Source organism: Canis lupus, chromosome 8 (genome assembly GCF_003254725.2).
Source record: "Canis lupus dingo isolate Sandy chromosome 8, ASM325472v2, whole genome shotgun sequence".
In the NCBI taxonomy this organism is placed as follows: Eukaryota; Metazoa; Chordata; class Mammalia; order Carnivora; family Canidae; genus Canis; species Canis lupus.
The window spans coordinates 70170530-70183315 of NC_064250.1; the positions used below are offsets into that span (position 1 = coordinate 70170530).

Sequence of the window (12786 nt, forward strand, 5' to 3'; positions counted from 1 at the left end):
TTTCTGTTGTATTGGGGATCATGTTTTCCAGGCTGGAAACCACTAGTGTTAAAAAAAATTTTTTTTTGGACCCACTTAATCTTTCAAAAAGGGTACATATTTAGTCATGATACAAAATTTAAAGTATACAGATAAAGTAAAAATCACCGGGACTCCTTTGAGCCAGATATAACCAGTGTCAGCATTGTGGAATCTGTCTTTCTGATTATTTTTCAGTGACTGTGCATTGTTTTATTAAACTATACCTTAATTTGTGTTAAATTACTGTGTTTTGAGTAGTTTGACCTTGGCTAATTCTTGATCGTACTTTCATTGCACAGTTGACGTATTTTAAAATCGGTGATTTCTACCTTGGGCCTCAGGTTTTGTTTTTGTTTTTGTTTTTTTATGGAAAATATTTGTAAGTTTTGTTTTTGCTTCTAGACAGCTTATCAGTAATCGACTTTTCTCAAACATTAGAACTGAACTTTGCTAAGATTATCGGGGGAAAGTACTATTTCTGTAGTATACTTTTCATTGCAAATCATCTGTTTTCTTAATGTACATTTTATTACTTCAGCAAAGCAAATGTCCAAGCATCCAGATCTTGGTTCCATAATGACTTGCACTTTTGAACGTAGGCTAAGGAGTGAGAGTGTCTAAGATTGAAATCCTACCTCATTCCTGTATTTACAAAAATAAAAAAGTATTTCTCGTAGTTCAACCTGTCTGTAATTTGTTTTTCACTTAAATTTAAAAAAAAGACTATATGGTCCCCTCAGTCTAGTTGGCATCCTGACTAAAGTAGCATGATTTAGGGCAAGTACTGACCCAGATCACTTGATAGGAGGGCTTTCTTCTGGGTGATTTTTGAGTTAGCGTTGGCCTTTGTACATTTAAACAGATGTGAGCACCCAGTAGCTAGTTACAGTGAAAAGGTAGGCTTGCTTTGTGTTGTGGAAAACAAATCTGTGTAAACTGAGTAGACTGTCAACAAGAATGAAGTCATAATTTAGTGAACAAGGGAAAGTGATTTTATTTTATCCTCCCCTTCTTTTTATGGAAACAATTTTCCAAACACTTGTAATTGAATACAGAAGCATTTTTACAATAAAATATATATGTGTATTTTTTAAACCACCCTAGCTAGCTGTGAACTTTTCTGTTAAAGTACAGTATTCCTTAAAATGTAGAATAAAGGTTGTGAATTTAACAGTTTATTTTGATACTAAAGGATTGGAGAGTTGGTGGGAAGGGAAATGTTAAATTATGGCCCCTCTGATTTGAAAAAGAGAACTCTCTTTTCTGTAATTCCTGGCCTGTAGAAAACTGTTTCACCAGAGTATACTTCTAAAATTACAATCAGAGGGACGCTTGGGTGGCTCAGTGGTTGAGCGTCTGCCTTTGGCTCGGATCATGGTCCTGGGGGCTCTGGGATCAAGTCCCACATTGGGCTTCCAGCAGGGAGCCTGCTCCTCCCTCTGCCTATATCTGTCTGCCTCTCTCTGTGTATCTATCATGAAGAAATAAAATCTTAAAAAATAATAAAATCTGGGATGCCTGGGTGGCTCAGCAGTGAAGTGCCTGCCTTCAGTTCAGAGTGTGATCTTGGAGTCCCGGAATCGATTCCCACATCAGGCTCCCTGTATGGAGCCTGCTTCTCCCTCTGCCTATGTCTCTGCCTCTCTCTGTGTGTCTCTTACGAATAAATAAAATCTTTTAAAAAATTAAATTACAATCAGATAGGTGCCCGTTACTTCATAGGCATTTTACAATTTTAATGACATTCTATAGCAGGTTTTACCTGAAGTACATTTTTATTGGATGGTAAAGATGGGAGCAGATGAGAGATGCTTCAGTTTGCAGCTGGTGAAAATGGTGGTTCTAGGACTGCTCCGGCTCGTTAGTGACCAGGCTGAGGTTGGGGTCGATGCTGTGAGTTTTTGTTTATTTTTCCCTTTGGGTGTCTTAGCCTTGGCACTTTGTCTTTAAAACTGAAAATAGTCACCACCTTTGGTCAATACTTATCCTACATTTTTCTAAAAGACATCATTTAGGAGGTTTTACCTCATTATTGCAGAGATGGCTAGAGCTAGAATGTGAAAGAAAGCGAGAGCTTTTTACAGTGCTCAACTTCTTAGAGATACAGCAGTGTGGAAGGTTTAATGGGGAATGTTTTTGTGGATTTTAAAAATTAGTTTTCTGAGAACTTAATTTCCCTAATGGATGAAGAAATGATGACTAAAATGTATTCATTTCTGGCCTTTGCTTTGTTCCCAAAATGGTTAGGAAAATTGTTAATAAATTAGCAGGAAGACTTTTGCTGTGACAGTACACTCCTTTGAAGCCGTAGGCCAGGAACCTTGCAGCCTGGATTCCTACTGTCCTGTGCTGTCACACTGTAGGCGGGCCCTGCCCTCTATAGGACAAACCAGTCTGCAGCTCAGTAAGTTTGAATATGCAGTGTAGCGTAAGCACATAACATTTATGAGCAGCAAAGGGAAAACCATCATCGCTTCTTTTTAAAAAGTAAAGATGGAGGGAAATTCTGTTTGCCAGCATTGTAGAGTATTACGTGGGATTTAACCCTCCCTTCACGTTGTAAAAAGTGTTATCAATGGAAGTCTTCAGGTTAGAGATAAAACTCAGACTTTCTCCCCATGCCCTGAGCCTCAGGCCAGATCAGGGAGTAGTTGTGACAAAGAAGTCACAGCCCTGGGACGCCTGGGTGGCTCAGTGGTTGAGCGCCTCTTCAGCTCAGGTCGTGATCCTAGAGTCCCGGGATCGAGTCCCACATCGGGCTCCCTGGTCAGTGGGAAGCCTGCTTCTCCCTCTGCCTCTCTGTGTGTGTCTTTAATGAATAAGTAAACAAAATCTTTAAAAAAAAAAAAAAAAAAAGGAGGGGGCAATGGGTGTTGAGGTGACAAGAAAAAGTACCAGATACAGGAAAGGGGGAATCTCTAGCAATTGTGTGTGAGCTTCCCCACAGGGAAAACATCTGTGACAGTGACAGTGAGCTACCAGAGTAACGTGGCATTAGTAGGTTTTGGATTTTAAGAGGAAAAGAAAATGAAAGATAAAGGAGAACCAGGAAAACATGTAACAAGTAATTTGGTAGTTTGTGTGGGCCAGAGAAAACAACTGGCTGCCTTTGCTGGGTGGAGAAGAACCTGCCCCATGGCTGAGAGAGTGGGAGGGAGGGGGATGAGGGACTGACCAGGGACCTGGGAAGCTGGGCAGCCTGGCCTGCCCTGCCCCTTTACTATCTGTTGTGCCCTCTAACCTTGCATGTTCACCAGGCTTTCTGAAAGCACACCCGGTCTCCCTAGGGGAGGAAGTCCGAGTCTTAAGGTAATTGAGTGCACATCTTTTTATATTTCACTAAGTGAAACATAATGGTCACCTAATTCACAGTGTAATGATGCAAATCACTCTGAGTTTGAAATACATTAAACTGGGCTTTCGATAGAAATATACACAGACTTGTGCTAAGTGACATTTTGAACATCTGTAGAAATTCAGTGAACTCTCAGAAGTTAACCAAAGAAATGTTTACAGGTCACTAAATGTGTGTATCAATGTGGCTCAACACTTTCTGTACTGGTACTTTGATTCTTGGAGTGTATTAACTAACAGGCAATATGCTATTGGCCCGTTATGTGTTAACAGTAATGTTAGCAGCATTAGGAAACTGATTCAGACTTTCCTGAAAGTGGTATTGCCTGATAAAATATGCAGATTGTATTGGTTATAAGCTTCTAAATATAGCAGGATTAATAGCTTCTTTGTTATTCAGGATTAACTATTGAGTATCTTTCCTCTGAACAATTTTAAAAAATGTTTCTGCAGAATTAGAATGTTACACTGTTATTATTTGGAACATGTAATAATTTAGAGGGAGGCAAAAAGGTTAAATCATTTGATGTCAATTTATAAAACAATGGTAGGTCTTTCTACTAGGAATCAGACACTCAGACTTCATTTAATCTCTTTTATGGAGAATAAACATTTAAAAACTAATCCAAAATGGGTTCTATGATTTCCTTAAATTATTGCCATCAAAAGAAATTAGGGTTTTAACAAAGCAGTGGAGGATGCTTATTGGATATCCTTGTCTGAGGACTGTGTCTTTGGGTGTGCCTTCCCGAGCTCAGGCAGTGTTCTGCTGCATTGCGGTATTCCTGGTGGGGAGCTGGGCGTTCCCAGCAGTGCTGAGACAGAGCAGAGCCGTGACTCATCGCATGGCCCAGTGCCCAGTTCCTTTAACCTTGTTTGCATTAGGAAGTGCAGGCAGCGTGGCTAGATGCTGCATCCAGTTGGCATGTTTTCTGTGTGATTTTATTTTATAGATGATGAATCTTGCCTTGGAGGAAGAAATGATTCAAAATGAATATACCATGTTTTTTAGTTATATCAGGAATTTCCTTTAGTGATTATAGAATGGTACTTTTCTAGATACTGCTTGGATGCTATTTTGATGACATATATTTTATATAATTCATAGAACAGAGTTTGGAAAATTGAAGGAGAAAATACTCCATAGCCCTACCACCCTGAAAACTGTTTTAGTTTGGGATTCTTTCTTTTTTTTTTTTTTTTTTAAGACTTTATTTATTTATTCACAATAGACATAGAGAAGCAGAGACACAGGCAGAGAGAGAAGCAGGCTCCATGCAGGGAGCCCGACGTGGGACTGGATCCCGGGACTGCAGGATCACGCCCTGGGCCAAAGGCAGGCACTGAACTGCCGAGCCACCCAGGGATCCCCTAGTTCGGGATTATTTCTTTGTTCATGTGCTTGCATTTTAGAGATTACAATCATATGCGTGGTTGGTTTCAGGCACTATGATCTGTATTGTGGTATTTCCATATTTTGGTAGTTAGAAAACCAGACTGATGTGTTTAGTTTTTTTTTTTTTTTTTTCTTTTAAATTATTTTTTAAAAAGAGCTAGGAAGTCCCTGGCATACTAGAATAGTTGGCCACCTCCTCTTCTTAAAATTATACTAAAAACAATAATTTGGAAGAATTATATAGATATAGTATTATTTTTCATCTTTTCGTGTATATATTGTATTTGTCTCATCTTAAAGCTAATGAAATAAATGACTTTTGCTCAGACCTGTATACCCAGATTTTCAGTTGTTGGTGCTTAAAGAAACTTTATAGACCATCTAATTTAATATCCCACCCCCTCCTCTGCTGCCTATTATTTTTTAGTTTCTAAAATTTTAATTCCAATATAATTAACATAGTGTTATACTAGTCTCAGGTGTACAATATAGTGAGTCAGCACTTCTGTACATTTATCATACGTATACTCTTCGTCTCTTTCACTTATTTCACCCATCCCTTGACTCTGCTGCCCATTTTTCATTTCATGAATTTGAGGAAGAAGAATGACTTTCCCAAGATCACTCAGATAAGTCTGCTGCCTTTGCTCTTACATCATGACTTAAATGTGAAGGCAAAACACACATATCATGTTAATCCTTGGGTAGGTGGGAATCCCTGGGTGGCTCAGCGGTTTAGTGCCTGCCTTCGGCCCAGGGTGTGATCCTGGAGTCCCGGCATCGAGTCCCACATCAGGCTCCCTGCATGGAGCCTGCTTCTCCCTCTGCCTGTGTCTCTGTCTGTCTCTCTCTCTCTCTCTCTCTCTTTCTGTCTCTCATGAATAAATAAATTAAATCTTTAAAAAAATCCTTGGGTAGAAATTTTTGCCAATGCAGATATTCCATACAATATATCATTGCAAAGATAATTCAACTGGAGCATTTATGCATCTAGTAGATCAGTACTAGATCTAGTGCTTTGGATTATTTTCCAGTCTTACAAATTTTAATTTTTCAATTGTGCTTTTTTAATTATTCAGAAATTTTGTTCAGGGGCATCTCGGTGATTCTGTCAGTTAAGCATCTGACTCTTGATCTCAGCTCAGGTCTTAATCTCAGGGTCATGGGTTCAGGTCCTGGATTGGGCTCCATGATCACTATGGAGCCTACTTTAAAAATAAAAGACATTTTATTCACATGCATCTTGAGCTATCTTACTATTGAATTCCAGTAAGCTTTTTAAAATGACTACTGTGCATGATGTTTGCTGTGGGGAATCAGTATGTTCCCTGCCCTACAAGAGCTTGCTACTGGGGAGGAAGATGCACTCATAAATCGACCCCCAAGCAGGCTCTGAAAAGTGGTGTCAGAGCAGAGGGGAAGGCTAGGTGAATGCCTCTTGGTGACCCTAAGGATATTTCTTGGTAACAATTTTCTTGATGGGTATCTGCACTGAAAGGACCTTGATGAGGGATGAAGTAGTTCGTGTACTGGGGAGGACCCTGGATTTGGAATCACAGACTTCTGAATTCTCACTTTGTCCCTTTCCAGACACACATTGGTCAGTTTACTTACATTTCTTGGAAAACGTGGGTAAGAATAGTCATGCCAACCCCCACAGTGTTGTCATGAATGTTAGGTATGTGATATGCCTAAAGTATTTTTAGTAAAATGCCTGTCCATAGTGAGTGTTGAGTAAACACCTGAGCAGAATACCCAGAGTTGGAAGTAGAAAGCATCTTCTGTGTTGGGAGAGTACAAGGGATGAGACTGCCAGGAGTGGGTGGTGAGCACTGGCCATAGAGAACACCACTGCCCGGGACCAGACCCTGTTCTGGTGCTTCCAGCACCCCAGGCAGAGAAGTTAACTCCCTTGCCCAGGATCACACAGCAAAGTGCCTGGGTCAAGAGTCAGAAAATAAATGGATAGGAAGGGAAAAATAGAGCCAAGTCATGTGGAGGTTTAACTGTCAGGTTGGGGGTAGGGCGATTGTTGATATTGACATGAATTTGACATCATATTTATTATAATTTGTAGAGGATGTTGGTGATGAAGGAGAAGAAGAAAAAGAATTCATTTCCTATAATATCAACATAGACATTCATTATGGAGTTAAGTCCAATAGGTGAGTTGTGTGACTATACTGGTACCTTGGATTATAAGCTTGTAAGATTTGAATGTAGATCTTAATTGACTCAGATGAAGACATTAAGAAAACATTCAAGATTTCTGCTGTTTAAATTCAGTATCTATCTTTGATTTCATGTATTGGAACTCTGAGAATTTCCAAGTCAGTATTTATTCTAAAGTAGTTTTATTTTAATTGCTACGTCATGGCATCCACTTTAGGTTTGAGCTGTAATGTACTTAACATGTGTAATAATAATTCTCAGATTATTCTCAGAAATTCTCAGAATTTTCTTTATTTTATAAGTGACTAGTAAAAACCTAATAAATATTCTTAGGTAGAGGTCTAATTCTTTTTAGTATAAATCCCTAAAGAAAACATTACTGGTTCAGATGCATTTGTCATTACGGTCTTTAATGCATGCTACCAGGTTTTTCCCACCTAGAGAAATGGTGCCAATTTACACACCAGTAGACATATCCAAATTTAAGTATGTAAATGTTTAATTTATACTGCATTGGTTTTTTAAAACTTTTTATTTTGAATAATTTCAAGCTTACAAAAGAGTTGCATGAATTATATACAGTTGATATCAGGTATCCGTTGTTAACATAGCCACATTTGCATTATCGTTTTTTGCTTTTTGTTTTTTTTTCTTCTCGAACCGTCTAAGAGTTAGTTGTAGACAGCCTGCCCCTTTATCCTTAAATACTTTATTTTTTATTTTTTTTTTAAGACTTTAGTATATTTCCTAAGAACAGGGACACTTCTATTCATAGCCTTGGTACAATTTTTAAATTCAGGAAGTAGTACAATAGCACTCTTTATGTACCATGTGCATATTCAGATTGTCTCAATATTATGTCCCTTACAGTAATTCTCCCTTGATCCGGAATCTAATTTTGTGTCTCTCATGATATTGACATTTTTGAGAAGTACAGACCAATGGTGATACATATTTGTGCATTTTTGGTAGGGTTGCTATTAAGACTTTTTCCTTCTCAGTATGTCACATCAGGAGGCTTTAATGACTTTTTAGAATAACAAAGTATTATGTGTAAAGTACTGCCCTGGGAATGGAAAATTCAAATACTAATTTTTTTGAACTGTTAATTTAGCCATCTTTGAGCATCTATTATATGTAAGATATAGCAGTACATATGCAGGGAAATAAAACCTGGTTCCCAGAAGCTTGTGATCTTTTGGGAGAAAGCTCAGCAGGTACACCACTAACTGTACTACTTGGCAAAATATTAGAGGCACAGAATACCATGAAACATGGAGATTGGCAAGAGTGATTCTGGTTAGGGAAGGCCCCATGGAAGAGGTAATGCCAAAATTGGGTTTTGAGGATTACCTGGAATTTCAGCAGATGAATGTAGATTTCTTAAGCAAAGACACAAAGGCATGTAATGTTCAGAGAATGGGACATCTATTTTAAGCAGTGTCTTGGGTAGGGAAGGGGGTACATAACAGGAGATAAGACTGGAAGAGTAGATTTAGGCCAGGCTGTGGGGGGTCTGGAATGCCTTCTTGTCACTCTAACCTGTGAGTGACTGTTATTTATTAAAGCTAATCTGTGACTTAGTGCCATAAATAAATGGTACAAATGAGCATATGATCAGATTTAAGCACATCATGGCTTGTAACTTGCAGTTACTAGGGAGGTTCATGTGAGTGAGGGCAAGGTTATGAACTCAACCCATACATTAGACAAACTAATTTTGCCTGGTTTCATGGTCACCCAAAACCTTGACCTTGATTCAGTTGTTCTCACCTGAGTAAAGAAAGAAAAGCAGTTTTTCACTATTAGAAAAGCAGCTCTTTAATGTATTCTTTTTTTATGTATTCTTAATATGATTTTTAATTTAAAACATTCAAATGAATTTTTAATTTACGTACAACACAAAGAGGACAATAGTTACTAAAACTGGTTAGGAATGAGGTTTTTTATTCTAATTTCTTTTTTTGCTTTCTTTTAGCTTGGCATTCATTAAACGTACTCCAGTAATTGATGCAGACAAACCAGTGTCTTCTCAGCTCCGAGTCCTCACACTCAGTGAAGACTCCCCATATGAAACCCTGCATTCTTTCATTAGCAATGCGGTGGCTCCTTTTTTCAAGTCCTATATCAGAGAGTCTGGCAAGGCAGACAGGTAAAAACCCTTCTTCCTCTGTTGGTTTGAATGTCCTATTTCACTTAGTGTTCACAAGACACTGTGAAAGATACTGTAAATTCGGAAATTGGGAGGGCAAAGCCAGTAAACCAAGAGGATATAATTCTGTTGCATTAATAAGATATATGTTATTAATGTTTGACAGACCTAAGATAATAGGCTCTTTTGGAGACCAACAGCACACTAAAGTTTGAAGTGTTTGTTAACCTTTTTAGGGATGGTGATAAAATGGCTCCTTCTGTTGAAAAAAAGATCGCAGAACTTGAAATGGGGCTCCTTCACTTGCAGCAAAATATTGAAATTCCAGAGATCAGCCTGCCAATTCATCCCATTATTACAAATGTTGCAAAACAATGTTATGAACGTGGAGAAAAGCCAAAAGTTACAGACTTTGGAGATAAGGTTGAAGACCCAACTTTTCTCAATCAGTTACAATCAGGAGTTAACCGTTGGATACGAGAAATTCAAAAAGTAAGAGCATGGTATTGGATGTGTTTATAAAGTACTGTATTCTTTAATATCTCAAACTGGTTTGAGTTTTTGTCAGTGAGATGAAGTCTCCAATGATGTTAGTGGTTCTCTCCTTTGTGCTGGGATAGCGTGCAGTTATTTAAATATTAACCTTGAGAGAATATTGATCTCAGCTGTCTTATGTGCCTTTGCTTTCACTTATTAAACCACTTACAATCGACAGGAAAGGAAATCTACTTGAAATATAAAAATTAAGTTGTAATGCATGTGTTCAGTTAAATGATACTCTTCTACCTTTATTTAAATAGTGAATACTCTTGAATATTATTTATCCTTAAAGGTGACCAAACTTGATCGAGACCCTGCCTCAGGAACAGCCTTGCAGGAAATTAGTTTTTGGTTAAACTTGGAACGTGCATTATACCGCATACAGGAGAAACGAGAGAGCCCAGAAGTTCTCCTTACTTTGGATATTTTGAAACATGGCAAGCGTTTCCATGCCACTGTCAGTTTTGACACTGACACAGGTAAAAACTAGGACTAATAATGTGATCAGTAAGTTATTGATTTGGCTTTTGTGAGATCTTATGGATAATTTCAGTGAAAGTCAATAGATGAACCATCTTTCCTGTTTCTTCTCGTGTCTTGTCTCCTTTTCCCCCAGGTCTAGGTAATGAAAATGATTTTCCCATATACCTTCCTTCCCCTTTAGGAGTTTTGGGAACATAAGCCAGTTTCTAGGCCTGAGTAGAGAATCCCTGGACTCTTAGAATTTTCCTCCTATTTCTCAGTTACCTGATTCCTTGAGGAGATAGTTACTTTTTTAGTATGAAGTCAAGTGTGCTTTTGACGATCCAGGCAGGAAGGTAGTTGACATTAAACAGAAGTTGTTTGCCCACAGGACTGTGGAACGAGAGCTGGACACTGCTTTCTCTTCCTCTTTCACCTGCCCCATTTTCCCCATTCTCTGCCTTCCTCCCTGTTCTGAAAAGTGATCAAGATAAATTTAGTTTCCTGAATGCACAACAATGTGAGTGATGTTTTATTAGCACACACTGGGCACTCAAAGGTTTGGATACCAGAGAATGTTAGAACAAGGAATCGGGGCTGTGATACTCATCATGTTCTTTTCCTACCCCTCCCAAAAAGGCATGCTGCCCACATTTTAAATGTTTGAGGAACTTCCAGGTAGAAATCTTCTAGTTACTTGGAGCACATTGCACATGTTACCTGATCCTAATGCTAAAAGGTACACCTTGAAGTTTGTTTTTAAATACTCCAGAAATTTTTATTTCTTTCCTAATACTTTTTTTTTTTTTTTTTTTATCTTATGCTGGAGGAATCAAAGTAAACTAGACCCAGGTGCTTCTGGGATTCTGTGTCCATAACACATTCACCTCATATGAGCCATGGGTATAACATTTACATTTTAGTGTTCCTAAGGATGATAAAATTACAGTTTTTCTAAACCTAATGTTATTTATAGAACATTTAGATGGTATAGGAAACAATGAAATCTGTGGGGCCATCACCTACAGCCTTTAGAGTATTTGTGACTTGACTGATATTCTTTAAAAAGCAACGAGACTGTCCGTTAATTAACAGAGGATCATCCTGTTAATAACATGTTCTTTTTTTCAAATATCAGTTTCTGTGTCACTGACTCTTCTGCAACATCAGAATGTTCCGTTGTAAGACTGTATTTCAGTTTACTTACCCAGTGTTAAGTTGTAAGCAGTATCCTCTTAGTTGTATTACTTTTCCCTAATGAAGCTATGGTTGACATGTAACAATATATTATATGTGTATTACTTTATATGAAAACCATTAACCATTTCTCTGTTAATCTAGGTCTAAAACAGGCTTTGGAAACTGTGAATGACTACAATCCTCTGATGAAAGATTTTCCTCTGAATGATTTACTGTCTGCCACTGAGCTGGACAAAATAAGGCAGGCACTTGTTGCAATTTTCACCCATTTGAGAAAGATCCGAAACACAAAATATCCCATTCAGAGGGCACTGCGTTTGGTGGAGGCAATTTCAAGAGACTTGAGTTCTCAGTTACTCAAAGTATTGGGCACCAGAAAATTGATGCATGTTGCTTATGAAGAATTTGAAAAAGTAAGTTTTAATATATCAGAAAACCATCCTCAGGGCATGGAGATGAAAACATGCTGTAATAATAAGCTTGCTCTTGTAAATTGTATCCTAGGTTATGGTCGCATGCTTTGAAGTCTTTCAGACTTGGGATGATGAATATGAGAAGCTTCAGGTATTACTGAGAGACATTGTCAAAAGAAAAAGGGAAGAAAATCTGAAGATGGTGTGGCGAATCAATCCTGCCCACAGGAAGCTCCAGGCCCGCCTTGACCAGATGAGAAAATTTCGACGCCAGCACGAACAGCTGAGAGCTGTCATTGTCAGGGTCTTGAGGCCACAGGTGTGTATCACATTTTTAAAACACGTATATGAGTTTTTATAACCTCTTTTTTTTTTAAGGTTTTATTTACTTATTAAAGAGAGAGTGGGCGGTGGGCAGAGTGAGCGAGCGAGAGCATGAGCAGGGGGAGGGTTAGAGGGAGAGGGAGACACAGACTCCCTGCTGAACAGGGACCCTCTCCCCCATGTAGCGCTGATCTCAGGACCCTAAGATCATGACCTGAACTAAAGACAGACACTTAATGTACTGAGGCCCCCAGGCGCCCCCACTCCTTTTTTTTCTTAGAATGCACATGAACCACTTGTGTTTTGTGCTAAGTGCTTGAGTTCCATTTGTATCCTGTCACTGTTCTCTCTGTGATGCAGTGATTCTGTATTTACTCCAAATCTTCTCCATCCATTCATCCCTCCCCTAAAAATGCACAGGCCCTAGAGCTAGACTTCTTGGGTTTTAAATCTTTTTTAATTTTTTTTTTAAGATTTTATTTATTCATGAGAGACACAGAGGGAGAGAGAGAGGCAGAGACACAGGCAGAGGGAGAAGCGGGCTCCATGCAGGGAGCCCGATGTGGGACTCAATCCCAGGTCTCCAGGATCATGCCCTGGGCTGAAGGTGGTGCTAAACCACTGAGCCACCGGGGCTGCCCTATTTTTCCTTTTTTTTTATTTTAGAGAGAGGAAGAGGAAGGTAGATGGAGAAACAGAGGGAGAGGGAGAGAGAGAATCTTAAACAGGCTCTATTCCCAGGATGGAGGCTG

General features: G+C 38.8%; 1 protein-coding gene across 1 annotated transcript in view; it reads left to right on the forward strand.

The window, feature by feature from the left end:
• Nucleotides 1–12786, forward strand: part of DYNC1H1 (dynein cytoplasmic 1 heavy chain 1) — a 67987-nt gene that overhangs the window by 2025 nt on the left and 53176 nt on the right. Inside the window, exons 2-7 of the mRNA XM_025443491.3 lie at nt 6849–6936; nt 8922–9095; nt 9332–9587; nt 9928–10114; nt 11439–11710; nt 11802–12029. Of these exons, the coding sequence (XP_025299276.1) occupies nt 6849–6936; nt 8922–9095; nt 9332–9587; nt 9928–10114; nt 11439–11710; nt 11802–12029 (1205 nt within the window). The remainder of the gene's footprint in view (nt 1–6848; nt 6937–8921; nt 9096–9331; nt 9588–9927; nt 10115–11438; nt 11711–11801; nt 12030–12786) is intronic.